The sequence below is a fragment of the Ostrinia nubilalis genome, chromosome 16 (assembly GCF_963855985.1).
Source record: "Ostrinia nubilalis chromosome 16, ilOstNubi1.1, whole genome shotgun sequence".
Classification (NCBI taxonomy): domain Eukaryota; kingdom Metazoa; phylum Arthropoda; class Insecta; order Lepidoptera; family Crambidae; genus Ostrinia; species Ostrinia nubilalis.
In genome coordinates this window covers 12,257,958-12,282,922 of record NC_087103.1, presented here as the reverse complement: position 1 = coordinate 12,282,922, position 24,965 = coordinate 12,257,958, and the positions used below count along the sequence as shown (strand labels likewise).

At 40.3% G+C, this 24,965-nt stretch overlaps 2 protein-coding genes and 1 long non-coding RNA gene across 3 annotated transcripts; 1 reads left to right on the top strand and 2 right to left on the bottom strand.

Annotated features, from left to right (window-relative positions):
• Positions 1–5,051: 5,051 nt before the first annotated feature.
• LOC135079161 (uncharacterized) lies at positions 5,052–16,732 on the top strand. Its single transcript, XM_063973747.1, has 3 exons — positions 5,052–5,270; positions 15,015–15,227; positions 16,053–16,732. The coding sequence occupies exons 2-3, from the start codon at positions 15,019–15,021 to the stop codon at positions 16,537–16,539; spliced, it is 696 nt and encodes a 231-aa protein (XP_063829817.1). The 5' UTR covers positions 5,052–5,270; positions 15,015–15,018; the 3' UTR covers positions 16,540–16,732.
• Positions 16,733–16,828: 96 nt separating this feature from the next.
• On the bottom strand, positions 16,829–21,110 carry LOC135079416 (uncharacterized). The gene is made up of 2 exons (XR_010258795.1): positions 20,205–21,110; positions 16,829–19,304 (listed from the first exon to the last, which is right to left on the bottom strand). It is a non-coding gene; the product is annotated as an uncharacterized LOC135079416 (long non-coding RNA).
• A 2,074-nt stretch (positions 21,111–23,184) lies between these two features.
• On the bottom strand, positions 23,185–24,402 carry LOC135079415 (protein fem-1 homolog CG6966-like). Its single transcript, XM_063974074.1, has 2 exons — positions 24,317–24,402; positions 23,185–23,353 (listed from the first exon to the last, which is right to left on the bottom strand). The coding sequence occupies exons 1-2, from the start codon at positions 24,386–24,388 to the stop codon at positions 23,198–23,200; spliced, it is 228 nt and encodes a 75-aa protein (XP_063830144.1). The 5' UTR covers positions 24,389–24,402; the 3' UTR covers positions 23,185–23,197.
• Between the last annotated feature and the right edge of the window lie 563 nt (positions 24,403–24,965).

Genomic DNA, 24,965 nt, shown 5'->3' with positions numbered 1-24,965 from the left:
CTGTAAATTCTGGCACAGCCCTGCACCCCACCGGAGTTATTAATAACGATACCATATTACAATTCAATTTAGCGGCCGGCGGCGCCCGTGTAATCCTCTAAGCCTCAGATAAACTGATACACAATTATATTAAAAGCAAACATGAAAATCTGTCAAACATCATAAAATTGGACAGTAGGCTCGCGGTTTTAAAACGCGCAAGTGGATTTAAGATTGTTGTTCGACTTAATTTGACTTAAGGTCCTATGTCCCCTAGATGGGGCAGAGGGCGTCCACAACAGTCCTCCATCGCGTTCGAAGATTGTTGTTTATTGTATTAATTCTTTCATACAGGGGTTCTAGCGGGCCGGTTATGGGTTTGACCAGACCCAGCTCTATCTTGATTCAGTTGTCAGACAAATGCCTTGTTATATCTTTTGGTACTTCTAAAAATAAAACATATTATGATTATTCTCTACACGGATTTGTATTAAGACGCGAATCCGTTGTCAGAGACCTGGGGGTGTACTTTGACGAGGGTCTTTCATTTCGTTGTCATTACGACCATATTGTCTCCAAATGTACTCAACTCCTTGGCTTTGTCACACGTTCTACAAGGGACTTCAAGAACCAATCTACCCTTATATGCCTATACTACTCACTGATCAGAAGCATCTTGGAGTATGGTTGTGTAATCTGGTCGCCATTCTACAATGTTCACGCGGACCGAATTGAGGGTGTCCAAAGAAAGTTTCTGAATATTCTTTGCTTCAGATTGGGTTTAGGTCGCCAATATAGGTCATACAGGGCAAGGCTACAGCGCTTCAAAATGACGTCTCTGGCCTCCAGACGTGAATGTCTTGAACTGGCCTGTCTGCACAAGATTTTGCACTCTGAACTTGATTCACCAAATCTTCTTTCCCTTCTTAATTTTAACATTCATTACAAATCCCGAAACCCTACCAAAAAATTATTTTCGCTCCAAGTCTACAAAAACAATACCTTTTTTTACAACCCTATAACCAGAATGTGCAGACTTTATAATGACACTGTCACTGAACACTCTTCTTTGGACATATTCTGTTCTAAGCTGTACAAATTCAGGAGAGATATCCTGAATATAAAGTCAAGTTGTCCTTTGTAAAATTTAATAACACTTAATAACATTAAATACTAAGCATAAAATAAGTTAAACTAACACTACTTACCCTCTTTATTTCATCATTTTCAATTCATTCTGTGCACACATGTTTAGAGTTGCGGTTTAGATTAATCTATGGAATATTATCTGTGCCTGAATATGACTGTAAGTTGTTTTGTGAGCCTTAAATAAATAAATAAATAAATATCTAGATTGAACTGGATAAAATCGCAGTTAAGAGTAAATCACATCTACTCCTGTTTTAGGCGCAGGCTGTGCGCCGCGATGTCTCATATTTGGGGAATGTACTATGTATCATGAGTAGAGTCTTATTTTAAAAGGATGCCAACGATTTGAAAGTCACCCTGTATAGCTCTTCGTAGCTATTGCGGTAAAGCAAATTCAAAAAGTTTATTCAATACTTAAGCTCTTTAGACTTCACAGACTTCGTACGCGTGGATCCCGTTTTACCCCCTTAGGGGTGGAGTTTCGTAAAATCCTTTCTTAGCGGATGCCTACGTCATAACATCTACCTGCATGCCAAATTTCAGCCCGATCCGTCCAGCGGTTTGGGCTGTGCTTTGATAGATCACTATGTCGTGCCCTGAGTGCCCAAGCTAGGGTTCCCAACCCTCCCGGATTGCCCGGGAGACTCCGGAAATAATGGTTAACCTCCCGAACTCCCGGAGAGCAATATTTTCTCCGGTATTTCTAAAAATTAAATGCATCCATTGCTGCTCGTACTTGTGTATAAATTATATCTATAAAAGAACCAATCACATGGACCAGCATTACTAAACTCCAGGAATTATTAAATATTGACATGGATAGTGACAAATTGTACGATGAAGTTGGACTTTTGCGTGAGGTGCAGCCACATCTTATTGAAGAAAATGGAGTGGATTTATGCTGGGTTGACTTCTTTACGAAATCGAAAGACAGAAATCCTTGTCCTGAATTAAAAAAAAATGTCACGTTTGTTCTTTCCATTCCTGTCTCTATTAATGCTTCATTCGAGCGCGTATTCAGCGTGATGGAGAAACTATGGAGCAAGACCCCCCCCCCCACAATTCTCCCGGGTTGGTCCTTTCAAAAGTTGGCAACCCTAGCCCAAGCCCAAGCAACTGCACTCAGGAGGATTTGATGAGTGCTGCTGACAACGCCACTCTTGTGGCGGAGTTTTGGGCTGCGTAGGTTTGTTGTTGACACGAAAAGAAGAAGAAGACTATGTCAGTCAGTCAGTCACCTTTGAGTTATACATATATTATTTAAGATGAGCCTACTAACTCCACTTGTGCTGTATCAAATCACCAAACAATGCTATTAAGCCGTCGTCTAATTGTAACGTCAGCGGATTGCAGCAATACAACCGATCGGCTTTGTAAATGTACGATTTGATTTAAAGAAACGACAGATTTTCTGATCGGCTTTGCGTTACCTTTTATTACCTTAATCCAAATACTTCATAGTAAGTATGTTACTGCACAAGCTATAATAGAAATATTATCACGTTACAATGTCGACGATTTTTAAGTCTCAATAAACGACACAAAGAGTAAGAATTATACAAGAAAAGAAACACATAAAGACAGTTTAGAAATATAGCGTCGTTTAAGTTCTACCACCACGTAAGTCATTTTTTGCAACTTTTCAGGAGATTGGACGAAACCGACGTGTCTTAATGGCATCGAAATGGCATAACCGCCAAAAAATTACTTACGTGGTGATAGAACTTAAACGACGATAGGTAATAATTATCTAAAAAATATTGTCGTGGCGACCTGGCGAAAATCTATAGTTAGGTTATTCTTTTTCAACTAATTAATTTAGATAAACTAATGATTATCGCATAGCATACTAGTCTAGTGATCTGGTTTTAGTCCGCATTACGAAAAAGGACTTAGTTTTAAAAAAAATATTAAGAGTAACTAGCAGGTACCTACTTCAGTAAGTAAAACTTTTTTTTAATTACACGTAGTTTCATTGATTAAACTCGATCATCAACTTATTATTTATTTAAGAGCCTAGGAAGTACTTAAGTAAGTTAGTAAATAAGGGCGAGAAACAAAAAATCGTGCTGATAAATGTAAAACTGTAGTAGGTAGTACCTATTTCTTGGTGAATTTTAAATAACTTGAATCGCCTGAGATGGGAATCGAACCCACGATGTCATAAGTGAGCAAGCGAAGGGTCGTGGGTTCGATTCCCACTATACGACTTTTAACGCAAACTTTATTTTGACTATACTTGAATTTTGACAACGCAGTGGCAAACTACTCCTACCATTAATCCACATTGAAAAGGTCTGCCTAGCAACAGCACAACTTGACACCAAGACATGGGTGGATAATATAGCCTCTCATAAAAATGTATGAGGTGGGGCCACGAAATGCGCGACTAACGAGAGCCGTTGTGTGCCGTCTAGTTATTCCGCGCGAGCGGTAATTTTGACAAATGTATTCCTTTATACTTACAAAATAGGGCAGTTTCGCGCCACCGAGTGTAATGGCGCCTCGTGTTGAAGATAAACTCGCAGCGTTTATTTGTGTTTATGTTTTCGACGAATGAGGTTTATTGGAAATAAACAGAGGAATAAAGCACTTTAACTAAGTTTTCATAATGTTGAATACCTACTTTTAAATATCTACTAAATAACACCAAATTATAGAGTAGGTACAAATCATTAATAGTAGGTACGCTATAATTAGACAATTGGAAACAATGCTAATAATTAATCTAGATACGACAGTCTAATTATAGAAGACTTCCCATAAGTCGATAAGGGTACTACAAAAATAACTTTAAGCGAAATAATAAGTAAATGAATGCATCATAAATACATTATTGACTGTTTCCTTATCTGTCTCTTTTCCAAGCGAGTTCAACCAACTAGGCTTTTGATAATCGAGTCCGAAGTGAATGAATCGATTACATCATTGGACGCGATACCACAACCCAAGTCGATTATCAACTTTTAAAAACAAAACACTACGCAGGGTAAGTACTGTGCATAGAGCATAGCATGGCATAGAGTCACGCCGCTCCCGTCTCTCAAGTAATAAAGCGCTTTTGTAAAGCGCAAAATTAAAACGTGTTAATTGAGAATGTTACTAGGTATGCAAAATCACTTGAAACCTATGTTACAGTTTAGCTTTTACATTTACAAATACATTAGTTTTTATTTCATTCAAAAATACTCAGTAGTTATGATTTTATAGGCATTCAAAGTTCGCTTAAATATTGAGTCCCGCCGACGGTCACGTCACCCCGTGTGACGTACATTCACAGCGTCCGCTCACTAGAAAACGGATATAAACATACTTAAATATTTTTTTTTTTGTAAATACAAACTTATTATACATATTAACACCCAGACCCATCACAGAAATTAAAATTGAACCAAACCCAAACTTGATGCGATTGTGTCGTTTTATTGCGAATTACCTTCCAGCTCCATCATTAGACCCCGATTGCTATATAGAATTAAAATACTCATCAATACAAAACGAACGAGCCCAAACTCGATGCATTTAAGTCGTTTTATTATAGAGTTCCTATGGCCACCTTCCAGCTCCATCATCAGATCAGCTCCATGTCATCATAATATTGCATGGTCATCCAAATCACATGTGTTTGCGAAATTTCAGCTTAATCGGTTGCCTGGAAGTGGGTCTTAATTCAGCTTGCAAGATTCCACCCATACAAATATGAGCCGGTCACTGTAATATGACGTCACGCGCATAAAATGGCGGGCCAGCCGCCGCCCGCACTTTTAAAATTAAATATCTTGGAAACTAATTGACGTATCGAAATAATTCTTTCACGTGTATTTTTTATTTTTAACAGAGAATACAGAAAGCTAAAAAACAAAATTAGTGAACATTCTTCATTGTAGAATGCTGGATGAAAGCGACAGCTTGTTAAGATAAGAATGGCCACGACTGTTCGTAGCAATACAATGCCATGCCTTATTAGCTAATGTTTTGTATTTTAGAGGTATATATTAATGTGTTCGTGAGTCATTCAGTCAGTTCACAGATTAGAGAGTGATTCTGTTTAAAGATATTCGACAGTTCGGACGCAGTTTTGTGTATTCTGTGCTATAAAACCAAAATAAAGTTATTTTGTAGCTATTCAGTGAAAAAATCAGGTGAGTTGCACTTTTTCATTAGAAGGCCAAAGTAGGTATCAATGTCTTACATTTATCATTACAACTTTTTATCTAAAACAAACAAAGTGCTAATAATAAAAGTGCTTTAGATAAATAATAACACACATAGTAAGATTAGTATAGCCTGACCAGGAACATAAAAACCCTCGCCATGTTGCGGAAAACTAATGGTACTAATTTCTTTTAATGGCAACAGTAACTGAAAACTTCATTGACATGTCACCTTGCATGTCAGTCTATTGCTGTCAAAATGTAAACAAACTTTATTTTAAATGTGCGCAATTGGTTTTATGAATTAAATTGCTAAAATATTTTTATAGTCGTGAAAGAAAAGTGGTTCACAATGTGTTAAAGTATTTGTTGAAGAGAAATATTAAGGGTTCGGACAATATTTTCATTGAATAATGTTTCCGACAAAGGTTGTCAAATTGACTGACATGTTTATCGTATAGTACAGTCCACTATGAAAATTAGCTGTGGTTTGTTTCAACTACCTATTTTAAAAATTTTGTCACTTTCTAAGTGTTGAATTTTATGGGATTGGGAAAGAAGTACCGAGTTTGAAGCGTTCATGAGCAGACATTGCAGACAATATTCAAGTTCTGAATTTGATTATTGATGAATAATAAAATAAATCTACTAGCTCGATTGATGGTTTCATTTAATTTATTTAAATTAGGTTACCTATAATAATATTTTTTCGTTAATTTATGAAAATATCAAATTAGCCCGTAATCCTGAATCCTGATACATAAAGTTAGCCTATTAATTTATACAGGTACGACTGTACTCAGTGTTGCACTATCAAATGCAATTGACGCGCCTCTATGCCAGGGTTTTTATGTTCCTGGTCAGGCTATAAGTAAACAATAATGATTTTATCTATTATAGATTAGAAAGTTAACAAGAGTTTTATCCATTTAACTAACTTTCCTTGAAGTTAGTTCGCGTTTTTTGTCAACAAATAAGTAGGTAAGTAAGTAGGTATAGACTATAGTGTAATAAGAAGAATCTCATATTTATTGACACACGGAATTCATGTTTTATTAAACTTTTTAGCGAGATCTAACTTATTTTTCTAGTTATTTATTACTTACATCCTTTTAACAATCTAATAAACATTTTAGTCCTTTCACAATAGTTACCTTTATTTTATTATTACTCGTCGTATAATGCGCTCAGTTAAATGTTTATGTCACCGTAAAATTGTGAATTCCGTCAGATTATAGTCTGACGTAGTTAAATTACAATCTAACCTAACCTAACCCACTGTTAGTTTACAATCTAACGCGTTATATTATAAACTGACATAGTTCACAATTTCACGTTGACATTTACATTTAACTCGCACTTATGGTGTGCAGTGACAGTGAGTGGGAATCAATAGCCATAGCTGGGCGTTAACTCGTTAATCCGTTAATCGTTAATTAACGAAGTTAACATTTCTATTAACGGATTAACTTTTAAGTTAACTTTAAAAAATGTTAACGGACTCGTTAACTTCCGTTAAATTATCCTCAGTCCGTTAATCGTTAATCCAGTACCTACTATTTATTAAAAAGATACAACAGGCACTCTGAAAAACGCGTTCTAACAAGAAGGTACGTTCGGGGTTCCAGAACTTCCAGAAACCAAAACAACAGTTTTTGTAACCAGATCACTAACGACACTTTGTTAGTATGTGTGGGACAACTCTTGCAACTGAATTTAAGACCAGTTTTCCTGAACCGATTGATTTGAAAAGACAATGCCGGAAATTGGCGTCTTTTTTTTCGTGTGGCCATCGACCATACCTTGTTTTTTATTATTACAAGCTTTATTATTTTACAAGCTTTATATTGACTTCACTTGTTAGTATGTGTGGGACAAATCTAGCAACTGAATTTAAGACCAGTTCTCCTCAACCGATTGAGCTGAAATTTGGTATACTTATGTAAGTACGATGACAATGCAATGTTATGGTACCATTGAGCTGGTCTGATGATGGAGTCATAGGAACTCCTAAACGAAACGGCGGAATCGCATCAAATTTGGTTTCGTTGGATTTGTCTTTTCGAGCACTTTAGTGATAAATAATGTCCAGGGTCCTGACGATGGAGTCAGGAGGTGGCCATAGGAACTCCTAAACGAAACGGCAGAAACTTATCAAGTTTGGGTTCGTTCGATTCATCTTTCCAAGCACTTTGGTGCTAAATGATGACCAGGGCTCTGAGACTGATATACAACTAAAAAGTGTAAAATAAAATTACATATAATAAAAAAAAACTTTTTTAACAACAAGCTTTATTTCTGAGATGCAGTTGTAATAAAACGAAAAAAATAATTGTGTGCAAGGTTCAAATAATTTCGAAAGCTTGTAGCGCATACAGAAAAAAAGTGGAATAAATTCCATAGCGCGATACAAGCTTTCGAAATTATTTGAACCTTGCACACAATTATTTTTTTCGTTTTAGTACAACTGCATCTCAGAAATAAAGCTTGTTTTTAAAAAAGTTTTTTTTTTATTATAGTTATGTTTGATTACAAAATAGTGACATAAACCAAACTTACTATGACATGTATACCTCTAAACTCAGTCTGAACTGAGTTACGAGCATTAGAAGTTTGATGATTTTACATACTAGATTTGCTTTTTGCGCTCAACTTTTGTAAGAAATTGCAACAAAATAGTGACATTGTATGTGTAAACAAACAATACCATCTATTAAAGGCTCCAGACATCAATATGGAGCAGAATCAGCGCAATAAAAAAATAGCTCAATATTTTGTTGCAATTTCTTACAAAACTTGCGCGCAAAAAGCAAATCTTAGTAGGAAAATCATCAAACTTCTAATGCTCGTAACTCAATTCAGACTGAGTTTATACATGCCATAGTAAGTTTGGTTTATTACACTATTTTGTAATCAAAAAACAAAGTTTGGTCGATGGCCGCGCGAAAAAAAAGACGCCACCTTCCATACAAAATACAAAATCTGGCATTGTCATTTGGTATGTTTATGTAAGTACGAAGACATAGCAATGTTATGGTACCATTGAGCTGGTCTGATGATGGAATTATGAGGTGGCCATAGGAACTTTTAATGAAACGGCGGCATCGCATCGAATTTGAGTTCGTTGGATTTGTCTTTTCGAGCACTTTAGTACTAGATGATGTCCAGGGTCCTGATGATGGAGTCAGGAGGTGGCCATAGGAATTCCTAAACGAAACGGTGGAAACTTATCGAGTTTGGGTTTGCTGGATTTGTCTTTTCGAGCACTTTGGTGCTAAATTGTATTGTAATTGAACCAAGGCTCTGAGATTGAGATACTGCTAAAAAGTGTAAAATAAAATTATAATAATTAAAAAACTTTTTTAAAAACAATCTTTTATTCTGAAATGCAGTTGTACTAAAATTAAAAAAATAATTGTACTTATGCAAGGTTCAAATAATTCCGAAAGCTTGTAGCGCAAACATAAAAGAGGAATAAATTCCATGAGCGATACAAGCTTTCGAAATTATTTGAACCTTGCATCCAATTATTTTTTTCGTTTTATTATCATGACAATGTGTTAACGGATTAACGATTAACGTTAACTTCCGTTAAATCTTGCGAAATGTAACGTTTTAACGTTTAACGAAGTTAACTTTTTTATTAACGGTTTAACGATTAACGAAGTTAACTATTTGATTAACGGTGCCCAGCTATGTCAATAGCACTTATAACATTTTATTTATACGATAGACTATAGAGGTAATTTTCGACAAGTAGGTACAATGACCCTTGGTTATGAATAGAGTACGTAAACATTCTTATCTTTTGTGTAGAATGTACATAGTTAAGTATTGTATCGAGTAGGTACGATTAGTCAGCAGAAGATGGCGTGTCTAAAATTAAGTGCTTGCTTAAGTAGGTACGCTTTTATGTTAGTTAGTTACACTATCTCTTTCTTTTCACGCATCAGCAGGCTTACTGCTCCATAATTTCATTGCATTAAATTAAATAGGCCAATAATATTGAACTGAGCCCCGATTACGGTAACTTTTATAACGTCTACAATCCAGACGCGTTTCTGATTCTGCGATACGATTGGTCAAAACAGCTGACGTACGCTGTTGAACGACCAATCGTATCGCAGAATCGAGAAGCGTGTCTGGATTGTTGACGTTAAAAATTACCGTAATCGGGGCTCAGAGTGTTTCTTGTAAAGGTTGACAAGGCAGTGAGAGGTGATAGATACATAAGTATCGGAATATTCGGGTATTGTTTGTTCAAGTTTTCATACTATAATTTTTGTAAGTGTAGCTTAGTTTCGAGCATTTTTACTCAAAGTGACGTCACGCGACATATCAATTCGATTAGCACTTATTATTTAGTTATGAAAGAAAATAAAAAAGACAAGTCTAATATTTGCTAATTACCTGTCTGACGGACAAATAATTGAAATTTTGTCATCTAGGCTATTGCTAGGCATGATAAACTAAACAAACTTTAAAAGATAACTCAATAACAAGGCAATGTAACTGAATATAACTCAAGTTTTCAATCGATACGTAATGATAGGATAAGATGTTTCTCATACCTATCGATTGCCGGTGCGAGGATCGTGCGAGTACCTACTTAGGCCACGAGAACCATGACAAGTGTGCACCATTTGCACCTTAAAACAAGAAACAACCTGTATACTAACTACAAATGAGCGTGTACCGATAACAGTCAAACATTCGCGGGAAATGGTGGGGCGCGGGAAATTTAGATTCCTTACAATGTAAGGAATCTAAAGGACAATGGGCAAAATGGTACCCGGCTCCAATAGATATGTGTCTAGTATCGTTTGAAAGGTCTTACCAAGATGAACAACTTTTACTATGACCACCAGCCCCAGATCTGGTTGTGTACGAAGATATACATACTTTTTTGCAGAATGGTACCCGGCTCCAATAGTTATGTTTGTAGTGTCCTTTGAAAGGTCTTACCGAGACGAACAACATTTACTATGGCCACCAGCCTCAGATCTGGTTGCGTTCGATGATAAAGATACTTTTTGTGTAACCTAAGTATTTTATTTTATTTATTTTTATTTTTCTTTATTAAGGAAACAAACAGCATGAGTTTATACATGTGAACTTAAAAAATAAAAACAGTACAGTAGCCTAATCAGTTTCCACAGATAAACTTTACAAGTTAATCGAAAGTTATGCAGAGTGCGAGCAATTTAAAATCACAAAATATAAAAAATGCACAACAAAACCTTACATTCTTAATAGTGGATTAAAAAAAAATCTTTATAATAATGAAGTTTGAAATCTATAAACCCTTCAATAGGCGACGAAACTGCGCCAACTTCAAATGAAATATGTCGATATCACTGTAAGCATCATTATACTTATTACTAGCTCTTATAAGAAAACTGTTACATCTGTAATTAGTCTTGCAAACAGGGGTTGAAAACGTGAACTTACGCCTCGCGCCAGGTCTAGAACATTTCAGAGCCAGACTGCTTAACAAGAAAGGAGAGTCGACTAATCCGTTGAGTATTTTAAATAAAAATATTTGATCTTTGTGCTCTCGGCGAACCAGTAAGGATTCAATTTTATTGGAATCTAAGTTCCTAAACCTGTATTTTAAACGTTTTACAAACTTATTCTGAATTCCCTCCAACATGTTAATATACTTGGAATACATCGGGTTCCAAACAGGCGATGCATACTCTAACTGAGAGCGAACGTAAGAGTTATAAAGTAAAATTAACGTGTTAGCATTTTTAAAATCAGTACTTTGACGCAAAATAAATCCAAGTAATCTATACGCTTTTGCTATAATTATATTAATATGAGGTTCAAAGTATAAGCCACAATCCAGTTGAACCCCAAGATCTCTCACCTCGGTGACCCTCTTTAAGGATGTATCATAAAGTTTGTAGTCAAATTGTAGAACTTTTTTCTTCCTAGTAAAGGTTATAGTGTGACATTTGTCTACATTTAAATAAAGTCCATTACGAGAGCAATACTCACATAACCGTTTAAGATCACTTTGAAGCAATTCACAATCATTTCTAGATCTTATTGTAGAAAATATTTTCGTGTCATCCGCATAAAGTAATAACCTTGAATTTTGAAAATAATTGATTATGTCGTTAATAAAAATGTTAAAAAGCAATGGTCCGAGGTGAGATCCCTGGGGAACGCCGGAGGTAACTGGAGTAAAACTCGAAACAAACCCTTTGACTGTGACAGCTTGAGATCGATTCATAAGGTAAGATGTTAACCATCGCAAGAGGTCACCATGAACACCAATGGCGTTAAGCTTTAAAATTAACAACGAATGGGAAATTTTGTCAAACGCCTTGGAAAAATCGGTGTAAACAGCGTCCACCTGCGACCCGTTTTCCATCGATTCAAGAACAGTATCCAGGAATTCACATAAATTCGTCTCAGTCGAGCGCTTAGAAATAAAGCCATGCTGGTGCACTGTTAACAAAGGACTAATAGCAGGGTAAAGAGTGTCATAAACAATTTTTTCAAAGGTTTTTGGAAGAACAGAGAGTTTCGAGATACCACGATAGTTACGGATATTATGTTTGTCGCCGCTTTTATGAATAGGGACTACAAAAGAACGCTTCCAAATAAGAGGCATAATACCACATGATAATGATAACTTAAATAAATGTGCGACAGGGTATGACAGCTGCTTACTACATTTCACTAAAAATAAGGGATGCAAGCCATCAGGTCCACATCCCTTGGAAACGTTAATTTTATTTAAATATTTTTCAACAATTTCTTGCGTAATTTCTATATTACATAGCACGGCAGAGTTGGATTCTAAAATGTTTTGGTTTAAGGGCACATCCTGTACAAATACTGACTGAAAAAAATTATTAAATAAATTAGCAATGGACTGACCGTCATTCCCTACCTCGTTATCAAGGCACAGTGTATCAGGAATGCTATTTGTGACTTTCCTAGATTTAATGTACGTCCAAAAGTGCTTGGAGCATCTGTTAATATTTATTTCTGATCTGGTTATATACAAATTGTAGCAAGATACTTCCAAGTCCTTTATCTCCTTTCTTAATATAGAGAAATTTTCGTAGTCCGATAATCTGCCGTAATTTTTCCATTTTTTATGTAGTTTCTTTTTCTTTTTAATCATTTTAATTAATTTATAAGAAAACCACACAGGATAATTATTACAATTATTTGCCTTTTTTACCGGTACATACTTATCTATAATAGCATTAATAATTGAATAAAAGCTTGCCAATGCACTCTCAATATCCGTGCTAGACAAAGCTAATTTCCATGGAACCATAGCCAACTCATCCTTTATTGTGTCATAATTAGCAGCGTGAAATCTGAGTATTGAGCGGGGCGCCTGCTTTAACCAAGCATCATTATCAATGACCAACGCGTCTATTGCCAAAGATGGATGATGACTATCTTCCGGTTCAGATAAAGGCTCAGTTCGTTTAACTTCACAATGAAAACTAGAGAAAACAAGATCCAATGATCTTTCGTTATGATTAAGAATGTCATTGTACTGAAACCATCCAGTAAATGACATAAAAGAATACAATTGAGCAGTCATCAAGTCAGCAGTAGGATTCGATAAGATAAAACTTTTTTTACTAGCACTATTTTCAGGAGTCCACGACACATTTCTCATGTTAAAGTCACCAATAACCAAGAACTCATCATTAGATCTATCCACACTCAGCTCGGATATTGATTCGAATAATAAATGTTGTGATAAAGCTTGATCTGCAGTAACCGGGAAGTAACAACAATACATATGTAGTCGTTTAGACTTAGCTCCGCGCGCTAATAATATATCAACATGTGTTACATCGGCATCCGAAAATACAGGAAGTGACCCCGAGCAGCCAACACTAACCATTAGTTCGCGCTTGACCGCTATTAGAGTGCCGCCACCCATCGTCATACCCCGTCGCTCATAATCCCTGTCAGTGCGATAAACATTGTACCGAGAGTCAAAAAGCTCGGCATCGAAAATACCAGGCAACAGCCAGGTCTCGCTCAAGAAAATTATGTCATAGTCCGAATTAATTAAATTACTATAAAAAACCCTGGTCTTAGTCCTTAGTCCCCGAACATTTTGGTAAAAACATTTTAAGATTCTATCTAGCTCTGATAACATAAAAGGAATAAATAAAAATATTGTGTTATTCTTAAATCATCATTCAAAACAAATTCTAAAACTAGCTGCAAAACGCCCAACATATTATTATTATTTGAATAAAAAGTAATATAGATGTATAAATGTAAATTATGTCCAAGTAAATAATCGATTATTACGACAAACAAAGTCGCCATAATATCCAACAATAAATAGTCGTACTCTGGACGGAGCACTCGCAAAAGCGAACATTTAGCCGCTACCTTCAAAGTTATAGTAAAGTACGGCACCAAACAGTCTGCCAATGATTTAAAAGTGAGCACAGTATAAGCCAAAAATCCATCAACATAAAAACTTTGTTTGTATAAATATTGCATACCATCCAACGCTCCTCGGCGCTGCGTCACTACAATGATGCGCGGATCACACTGAGCAATGGATGTATCATACAGTATGGAAGGCAGACGCGCTTGGGGCAGGGCACCGACAAGATGGTCGGACGCGGTGAGGAAGACGGTGGGCGGGAGTTTGCATCGTGCGGTCCACACAGCTTATGACCGCAGTCTGTGGAGGAACACTATCTGTGGTCGCGATCCTCATCAGTGAGGGACCGAGGAAGAAGAAGAAGAAGTATCATACGTGTCCATCGTATGGTACTTAGGTTATGCGAGGCAGGAAGGGTTTACTGCTCCAGCATCCTTCCTTAACTCTATAATTATTGATGGGGATGATTGTGAAATAAATATGTTTATTTAAAGAAGTACTACCCCCTTATTAATAAAAAGTTACACCTAGGAAGAACCTTGAATTAAATGACATTTCCATACCAAATGACAATTTAAGCCAGAGTTCAACTAGGGTGTAACTTTTATTAATAAAGGGGTTAAAGTTTTATTACTTCTTAAGGGTTTTATTATGGGTTGCTAAAGCGAACAAATCCACAAGACCCAATAAGTTCACCCACAAGATGGTCCGACGACCTCATAAAGGTAGCGGGAAGGCGCTGGATGCAGGCCGCCACCAACCGGCCATTGTGGAAATCATTGGGGGAGGCCTATGTTCAACTGGACGTCCTATGGCTAAAATGATCATGATGATGATGATGATGAAAGCGAATAAAGGGCTAATAGCTTGGGTAGTTCATCGTAGGTATAATCCTTTCCTTTTCAATGCTTCTTTTAGTTATATTAATAGATTGTAGTCATAATACATACTCGTATACATGGATGATTGTGTTATACTTTCATTATAATACTTAGTGGAATTACTGCTTTCAAAACGTGAATTAGAACTGGCCCCATAGCAGACATTTTCCTACATCTAAAGGCCTTTTAAAATATATATTGGTTATGGCTATTGGAGCGGGTACCACTTTCCATACATTTGTGCCCATCATCCTTTGGATTGGCTTTACATCAAGGTGTATCTAGATCACCCCCATGTATGTTTTACGATTTTGCTTAGTTTAGGAGATAAGAGTTAATTTTGTGATTATTTTCAACTTTCACCTGGTTGGTTTCTAATCTATTTCTTACTGGCCACCCTGTATTCTGCCAATCGCAACATGTATTTGAATGTCTACAAACCTATTTCTGTTTCCACAGAAGCATGAAGAAATTCGAGTTTTCCGACAAAAAGAAAGAGACAACCAAGTTCATTGGGTCTACTTTCTACGCCGTGTATAGAGAGGCCGAGTTCCTGCGGAGTAGCGAGAATATTGAGAAGATTTTGGCCAGGGGACACGAGCTAAGGCTGAGCTTGAAGACCGTGGAGCCAGGGGAGAACGTCATGGTAGACAAAATGTGTCTAGAAAAAAAGTTAGTACTTCTATACTAATATTATAAATGCGAAAGTAACTCTGTCTGTCTCGCTAAACCACTGAACCAATTTTAATGAAATTTGGCATAGATATAGTTTGAGTCCCGAAAAAGGACATAGGATAGTTTTTATCCCGGTTTTTGAAACAGGAACGCCGCGATAAAGTTTTTCTGTGACTGACAAAATACCACGCGGGCGAAGCCGCGGGCGGAAAGCTAGTTAATCATAAATGCCTACTTGAATATAATTGCATTAACAACTGTTACACTACTGCAATTCGTCTCTTTAATTTTAATATTTTTCTTTGTAAATAGATACTTTGACTTTAATATTGCATCTTTAAGTTAACTTGCAATATTTAAAAAAATGTTTTTTCTCCACTTTAGTGGAAGATTTTTGCCGTAATGTCCACGCTTCGCAGGCGGGTTGGAGATCGCAGTTTAAAAGATTGATGTTTAACTGCCGTGCTGCTGCCCGTTCTTTGATTAATGTGTAGTCCCTGCTCCCTAAGTCGCCTCTTACGAAACCCGCGGGAAGAGTAAGAGTAAGGCCCTTTTCACATGTCCCGGTTGCCGGCTAACCGGCGCCGGGTACCCGGTGGTGAAGTGTATGGGCATGGTACGTAGCTTTCACATGTACCGGCGTAATTAATCCGGTGTATGGGCATGGTACGTAGCTTTCACATGTACCGGCGTAATTAATCCAGCATGCCCATACACTTCACCACCGGGTACCCGGCGCCGGTTAGCCGGCAACCGGGACATGTGAAAAGGGCCTTAGGGTTAACTTAACGACTATAAATACTTACAAAAATTTCTTTACAGTACACCGCTTCTGGTGAAGAACACATCAGGTGCTAACATTCCAGTGGAAGACTACGAGTTTACCTACAACCGCTTGACTGGTCTCGTGGCCGCGTACGCTTTCGAGAACCATCTGCGGTTCCCAGCCATCGTGGCAAGCGAAGCCGCTGCCCTCGGCCTGGTATGGAACAACGAAGACCTCATCGGCTGCCAGCTATATCTCTCAGCCGTATCAGGAACAGAACACTTCCCTCAATTCACATTCTTCCCCCTGGTATGCGCCCTCAGAAAACTCCTTCTCAAAAAAATCACTCTACCGCTCGTACTGAAAATCGCGAAGATTAAAAACACCGACGGCGTCACCATGGCAGCTGTTCTGATGCAAAACTATGCAGTGGTGACCAACAATCTATGGACGCGATTCCCAGGGTCTCCGAATACCGACTTGAGGACTTTGCTGGCAACTGCCCCGCAGGAATTGATGAAGGTTTTTGTGAAACCGAAATGAATTTATTTTTGTATGAAATAATTGGTTTAATCACTTTGTACGCTTCTATTTATCAGCGTAAAACTTTTTATTAACATTATATTGTGTGAGCACACAAATATTACATATATTACAAAATATTACATTAAGCTATAATAAAATGAATTATATTTTCATTTAATTTGCTTTATACAATAAAAATATAAAACAACAATGATTTGTATTATTTTAAACTTACTTAATATCATGCAATGTAAAATAGGACTAAAAATGTATAACGGTTCAAAGTGCGTAAAAATGAAACAAGATATATTTTAAAGCATTTTATTTAATTTCAAAAATAACTAGTATCATGTAATCACGCAGTATTACTAAATTCAAATATACTATGACAAAATACACACAATAATATATAGCATACCGCTCATGACAATTAAAATATAAAATTAATATTTTTATTTTCGAATCAGTTCTAATAGTTTAATTTGTCATATTACCCATCTAGCTAATATACAATACCAATTTATTCGTATAATTAAAATTTCTAATACTCTACTTACTTTTCTAATTTGTTTTTACATCGATATAAACGCGTTAAACGTAATTGATCACTCGGTGACACACATAAAGTTCAATTTCGATTAACCGAATTAAAACGTAAAGATATTAACTATTTTACCCAGAATGTAGTAAGATACAAAATAGGACTAGAGGCCGATAACACACGAATTGAACGGTTATTCTAGTCCTTAGTGTAATTCGTGTGTAAATAACCTAATAGAGACTGGAGAGGCTCAGTAACTAAAAGCAAATATCACTTGGTCGCGAGACCGGTTTCGATCTTATACACATGGCATAGCGTTTTGGCATATACATACGCGCGGGCGACGTACTTTAAGTATTATGTTTGAATTATGCCCGGCGGGCAAGCCTGCCACCATACCTGCCCGTTAATATTTTGTCATTTACTATGGTGCACATTACGGTCAGCAAGTTATTCACAATCAATTCCAGTTACATAAAGATATTTTCAATTATTGGGCAGTTGACACATGACACAGTTTTGAAACTCAAAGATGAAATTCGTAGATTTAGTAGCAATAGGTATTTATGACGACAATATTGTTAGTAACTGATTTCATTCTACAGTTTATAGATTTTTATTATTAAAATCTAACAATCTAACTGGAAGATGAATGGTAAACTGCCCAATTTTGTAAATCTTTATTTTTTAGATTCTGATTTATGTCTGGCCAACTATAATTCTATTGTAGGTCTAAATTAAGTGTGATGCAATGGGTATCCGTCAAAAGTTATGTTAAGATAAAAATATTATGTTTGTGCCCAAATTGAAATATTGTGAAAGTTGATTTTAATCCCCAACAGAACGCGGCAACTTTGTGGATAATATAACATTGATATTTTAATACAACTTTCTGGTAAAGTAAAGAAATAATGCTTTTCCTGTAACATTCAAAGGATCCATTGTTGTGTTATATGGGTCAAAAATAAAACAAAACGACAACAGCTATCCTGTTTCATAGCCGGTACAGTAACTCACACACAGAATAAAAATGACGCAACTTCGACCGACTACACCATAAGCTTGAGCATTATTACATTGAGTTAGCTTTAATATCATCGTGATGGCGGATTCACATTAGTATTCTTACTATGTCAAAAAATATTTCGTTCCGTCACTAGATACAGTCGCCAACACATCAAGTTACAAATTCTTGTCGAAAAATCACACGTATTACATTACGTGGCACAGTGTTATACTTGATGTACCATCGTCTGTACATAGTTAAGAAGCTCCAAATACACAGTTTTATCTCTATCAAATAAAGACTCGACTCTACAATGCGATGAAATAAGATTAATATCAACATGACTTATACGGCACAGCACTGAAATTTACTATTCCACAATATTATACTATTTACATTACATTCAATTTGCAATTCCAGTAGGTTCTATCCTAATACAATAAAACTATTATAAAAAGGATAAAGTTAAAAATTATTAAATAAACTTGTCTAACAATCGTCAATTCCTGGCAGTATTAAAATTTATAAAAATATAAGTAGGTAAGAAAAAATAAAGTTATTGCTCAAAATGATATAAATCATCAATGCTTAAACATATCAGAAATGTAAAATTCAAAATCAAAAAGATCTATGTCGACAAAATGAAGAATTTATACAAATTTAGCTTCTAAAATTGCACAATCATAAATAAATACACTGAAAATTATAAATAAAGTGCCTAGTAATCGCACAGTGCGTACCGTTAGGATATTTAATATCAAGCTTGCAAAATTAATATGGCTTTTAGATAAACACGCTTTTTCCAATGCTCCAATTTTCAAATCAAATTGGTCTCAAAAATCCCGTCGGCATCGGCACTAAAACAATATAATAGCCTCAAAATAAATTTTCAAATTCTAAATACACTACAACCGTTTCGCTCGCATCTGCATCTGTCAAACCGGGTGACATGTTGACATCTGTCAAAGTGGAAATTTAACCGACCGACCAATCCGGTGCTTTGAATTCGTTGAGATCGCGCTGACGTCATCGCTTCTCACAGCTACAATTTTAATGAGTGGTTGACTTGAAAGATCTTGTTGATCGCAGGACAAATCTCTGGAGGTGCTAGGGACCATAGAGGTCACTGACCTGGCGGCTCAGTGCGTGATGATGGTGGAGTGTAGGCAGGTGGGGACCACGTGTCGGTAGGGCAGGCGGTAGTTCTTCACCGTGCGCGCCGCTAGGCATTTGAGGCTGGAGAAAAAAAAGATTTATTTAATTATCAGCGAGGACTAAAGCCTGGTCCGTGAGCACGTAAAATTTTGTCCAATGACCCCAAGCTATCCATCCTTATCGCTCGCGCGTAATTATATTGCTGTCGCGACTGTGCGACGGGCGTCCGCAGTGAGTGTGCGAGCGCGATAGCAACATAATTACGCGCGAGCGATAAGGATGGGTAGCTTGGGGTCATTGGACAAAATTCTACGTGCTCACGGACCAGGCTTTAGCTGCTCACAGATTCCTTATACGGTTTAGGGGTGAGAATAACTCGATGCGGGGTGAACTATGCTATGTGACTAGACTAGCAACCACTTCTGCAGGGCAGGGGTGGATAGGGGCGAGAATAACGAGGTGGGGGTTGAACTTACCTCGTGTAGCGTATGGGGGTGAATATAGCAGCGAGGACTAGCTGCTCACAGATTCCTTATACAGTGCAGGGGTGAGAAAAACGTATAACGTAGGGGGTTGACTATTGCGACGAGGACTAACTGCTCATTGACCACCTCTGAAGGGGTTGAGCTGGGTGTGGTAAAAACGGGATAGAGGGTGAACTCACCCCGTTTAGTGTAAGGGGGTTGAAAAAAGCGGCGAGGACTAGCTGCTCACAGATCCCTTATACGGTGCAGGGGTGAGAAATAATGGGGTGTGGGGTGAACTTACCTCGTATATCGTAGGGGATTGACTATTGCAGCGAGTACTAGCTGCTCAAAGATCCCTTATATGGTGCAGGGGTGAGAACAACGGGTGAGGGGTTGAACTCACCTCGTGTAGCGTACGGGGTTGACTGTTGCACTAGCTGCTCATTGACCACTTCTGCAGGGCAGAGGTTGAGGGGTTGAACTCACCTCGTGTAGCGTAGGGGGTTGAACTCACCTCGTGTAGCGTAGGGGGTTGACGATAGCTGCGAGGGACTGCTGCGAGGCGCGCAGTATGTCGTCGGGCGTGTCTCCCTCGTAGTTCACCGTGTCGATATGTCGTGGTCCAGTAACTCATTGACCACTTCTACAGGGCAGGGGTTCAGGGGTTGAACTCACCTCGTGTAGCGTAGGGGGTTGAACTTACCTCGTGTAGCGTAGGGGGTTGAACTTACCTCATGTAGCGTAGGGGGTTGAACTTACCTCATGTAGCGTAGGGGGTTGAACTTACCTCATGTAGCGTAGGGGGTTGAACTTACCTCATGTAGCGTAGGGGGTTGAACTCACCTCGTGTAGCGTAGGGGGTTGAACTTCCCTCATGTAGCGTAGGGGGTTGAACTCACCTCGTGTAGCGTAGGGGGTTGACGATAGCTGCGAGGGACTGCTGCGAGGCGCGCAGTATGTCGTCGGGCGTGTCTCCCTCGTAGTTCACCGTGTCGATATGTCGTGGTCCAGTAACTCATTGACCACTTCTACAGGGCAGGGGTTGAGGGTTGAACTCACCTCGTGTAGCGTAGGGGGTTGAACTTACCTCATGTAGCGTAGGGGGTTGAACTTACCTCGTGTAGCGTAGGGGGTTGAACTTACCTCATGTAGCGTAGGGGGTTGAACTCACCTCGTGTAGCGTAGGGGGTTGAACTTACCTCGTGTAGCGTAGGGGGTTGAACTCACCTCGTGTAGCGTAGGGGGTTGAACTTACCTCATGTAGCGTAGGGGGTTGAACTCACCTCGTGTAGCGTAGGGGGTTGAACTTACCTCGTGTAGCGTAGGGGGTTGAACTCACCTCGTGTAGCGTAGGGGGTTGAACTTACCTCATGTAGCGTAGGGGTTTTTTTTTTTTTTAGTTTTGTTCTACGCACCTCTGACGTGGTGATCAGAGCCTTTGGTATTAAAAAAAAAATATTGAATAGCGTAGGGGGTTGAACTTACCTCATGTAGCGTAGGGGGTTGAACTTACCTCGTGTAGCGTAGGGGGTTGAACTCACCTCGTGTAGCGTAGGGGGTTGAACTTACCTCATGTAGCGTAGGGGGTTGAACTCACCTCGTGTAGCGTAGGGGGTTGAACTCACCTCGTGTAGCGTAGGGGGTGACTATTGCAGCGGGGACTAGCTGCTCAAAGATCCCTTATATTGTGCAGGGGTGAGAATAACAGAGTGGGAGATGAACTAACCTCGTGTAGCGTAAGGGGTTGAAAAATAGCGGCGAGGACTAGCTGCTCACAGATCCCTTATATGGTGCAGGGGTGAGAACAACGGGTGAGGGGTTGAACTCACCTCGTGTAGCGTAGGGGGTTGAACTCACCTCGTGTAGCGTAGGGGGTTGAACTTACCTCATGTAGCGTAGGGGGTTGAACTTACCTCATGTAGCGTAGGGGGTTGAACTTACCTCATGTAGCGTAGGGGGTTGAACTTACCTAATGTAGCGTAGGGGGTTGAACTTGCCTCATGTAGCGTAGGGGGTTGAACTCACCTCGTGTAGCGTAGGGGGTTGAACTTGCCTCATGTAGCGTAGGGGGTTGAAATCACCTCGTGTAGCGTAGGGGGTTGAAATCACCTCGTGTAGCGTAGGGGGTTGAAATCACCTCGTGTAGCGTAGGGGGTTGAACTTACCTCATGTAGCGTAGGGGGTTGAACTTACCTCATGTAGCGTAGGGGGTTGAACTTACCTCATGTAGCGTAGGGGGTTGAACTTACCTCATGTAGCGTAGGGGGTTGAACTTACCTCATGTAGCGTAGGGGGTTGAACTTACCTCATGTAGCGTAGGGGGTTGAACTTACCTCGTGTAGCGTAGGGGGTTGAAATCACCTCGTGTAGCGTAGGGGGTTGAAATCACCTCGTGTAGCGTAGGGGGTTGAAATCACCTCGTGTAGCGTAGGGGGTTGAACTTACCTCATGTAGCGTAGGGGGTTGAACTTACCTCATGTAGCGTAGGGGGTTGAACTTACCTCATGTAGCGTAGGGGGATGAACTTACCTCGTGTAGCGTAGGGGGTTGAACTTACCTCGTGTAGCGTAGGGGGTTGACGATAGCTGCGAGGGACTGCTGCGAGGCGCGCAGTATGTCGTCGGGCGTGTCTCCCTCGTAGTTCACCGTGTCTATATGTGCGCCGTGGTCGAGTAACTCGCGGACTACTTCAGCAGGACAGGGGTTGAGGGTTGAACTTGCCTCATGTAACGTAGGGGGTTGAACTCACCTCGTGTAGCGTAGGGGGTTGAACTCACCTCGTGTAGCGTAGGGGGTTGAACTCACCTCGTGTAGCGTAGGGCGTTGAACTCACCTCGTGTAGCGTTGAGGGTTGAACTCACCTCGTGTAGCGTAGGGGGTTGAACTCACCTCGTGTAGCGTAGGGGGTTGAACTCACCTCGTGTAGCGTAGGGCGTTGAACTCACCTCGTGTAGCGTTGAGGGTTGAACTCACCTCGTGTAGCGTAGGGGGTTGAACTCACCTCGTGTAGCGTAGGGGGTTGAACTCACCTCGTGTAGCGTAGGGGGTTGAACTTACCTCGTGTAGCGTAGGGGGTTGACGATAGCTGCGAGGGACTGCTGCGAGGCGCGCAGTATGTCGTCGGGCGTGTCTCCCTCGTAGTTCACCGTGTCTATATGTCGTGGTCCAGTAACTCATTGACCACTTCTGCAAGGCAGGGGTTGAGGGTTGAACTCACCTCGTGTAGCGTAGGGGGTTGACTATTGCGGCGAGGACTAGTTGCTCATTGACCACCTCTGAAGGGGTTGAGCTGGGTGTGGTAAAAACGGGATAGGGGGTGAACTCACCCCGTTTAGTGTAAGGGGGTTGAAAAAAGCGGCGAGGACTAGCTGCTCACAGATCGCTTATACGGTGCAGGGGTGAGAACAACGGGTGAGGGGTTGAACTAACCTCGTGTAGCGTAGGGGGTTGACTGTTGCACTAGCTGCTCATTGACCACTTCTGCAGGGCAGGGGTTGAGGGTTGAACTCACCTCGTGTAGCGTAGGGGGTTGACGATAGCTGCGAGGGACTGCTGCGAGGCGCGCAGTATGTCGTCGGGCGTGTCTCCCTCGTAGTTCACCGTGTCTATATGTGCGCCGTGGTCGAGTAACTCGCGGACTACTTCAGCAGGGCAGGGGTTGAGCTGGGGATGAAAATAATTGGATTAGTCTTTATAGTATAGTTGTGTGGTGTGATATATTCAAACGACGATAGAAAAAACGACTCGAGATCTAAGGAACGCGGGTTCGAGTCACTTTTACTTACTTTTTTAAAATTTTTTAGAAGCTCATAACTTGTGAACGGGCAACTTTGGGCGCGCGGTGAGTGTAGGATTATAGTCAACAAGCCATAAAACAAGGCTCAAGTAGTTTCAAAGCAAGATCTGTCAAGGCTTAGTCGAAATCGACCACTTTATGTTTAACGTAACGGAAATGGGAAATATTTTTTTCCAGCCAAACTATTGGTTTTAGATAAAAACTTAGGTATAGGTAATTTTTTCAAATAGAAATTGTGAAATAGTCGCTATGTCCATAAATCGCAATTTCGATCTATAGTGCGCCCGCTCGACTATTGTAGTGAGCCCACACTGACTATTAAGGCAACACAATCTTATTTAGCTTAACACGAGGGCTAACGGATCACTTGATGAGTAGACCCAGCTGATAACGTCACGTTACGTCACGAGCGCGGGCGCTATCAGGTGACAGAGCGCGATAGATCGAGGTGTGACGTCCACGAGAGCACATACGGCTGCGGGATAGCTGTTTTATTCCAAAATCCACGTGACCGCTAGTTTGTTTACGCAGCCGCCACGGTTGCGTTTGTCACCTGCAAACTTGGCGGACGATTATCGCAAGACGGGCGGTTAGTAACAGAAGAACCACCGTCGCTCGCCTACCGAGCCTTGCTTACCTTGCAGACGAGATGCAGCGGTGTATTCCCAGAGGCATCCCGAGCGCGCGGCGAGGCTCCGAGACGCAGCATGAGAGACACAAGCGCCGCGCAGCAAGGACTAGCGTCGCCGGCGCAGCCTCACAGCTAGCTGTGACGTCACAGGCGCCTGATACCTCACAGACGAAGCAATGAAAGTAGTCCTCAGCCTTACCTTGCAGACTAAGTGCAGCGGCGTGTTCCCAGAGGCGTCCCGAGCGCGCGGCGAGGCTCCGAGACGCAGCATGAGAGACACAAGCGCCGCGCAGCAAGGACTAGCGTCGCCGGCGCAGCCTCACAGCTAGCTGTGACGTCACAGGCGCCTGATACCTCACAGACGAAGCAATGAAAGTAGTCCTCAGCCTTACCTTGCAGACTAAGTGCAGCGGCGTGTTCCCAGAGGCGTCCCGAGCGCGCGGCGAGGCTCCGAGACGCAGCATGAGAGACACAAGCGCCGCGCAGCAAGGACTAGCGTCGCCGGCGCAGCCTCACAGCTAGCTGTGACGTCACAGGCGCCTGATACCTCACAGACGAAGCAATGAAAGTAGTCCTCAGCCTTACCTTGCAGACTAAGTGCAGCGGCGTGTTCCCAGAGGCGTCCCGAGCGCGCGGCGAGGCTCCGAGACGCAGCATGAGAGACACAAGCGCCGCGCAGCAAGGACTAGCGTCGCCGGCGCAGCCTCACAGCTAGCTGTGACGTCACAGGCGCCTGATACCTCACAGACGAAGCAATGAAAGTAGTCCTCAGCCTTACCTTGCAGACTAAGTGCAGCGGCGTGTTCCCAGAGGCGTCCCGAGCGCGCGGCGAGGCTCCGAGACGCAGC

Excerpts from the sequence above, each read along its gene's own strand:
- LOC135079161 (XM_063973747.1), top strand. The coding sequence starts at position 15,019 with ATGAAGAAATTCGAGTTTTCCGACAAAAAGAAAGAGACAACCAAGTTC. Across the intron at positions 15,228-16,052 it reads AAAATGTGTCTAGAAAAAAA|TACACCGCTTCTGGTGAAGA; the intron begins GTTAGTACTTCT and ends ATTTCTTTACAG.
- LOC135079415 (XM_063974074.1), bottom strand. The coding sequence starts at position 24,388 with ATGCTGCGTCTCGGAGCCTCGCCGCGCGCTCGGGACGCCTCTGGGAAC. Across the intron at positions 23,354-24,316 it reads CGCTGCACTTAGTCTGCAAG|CTCAACCCCTGCCCTGCTGA; the intron begins GTAAGGCTGAGG and ends TTTCATCCCCAG.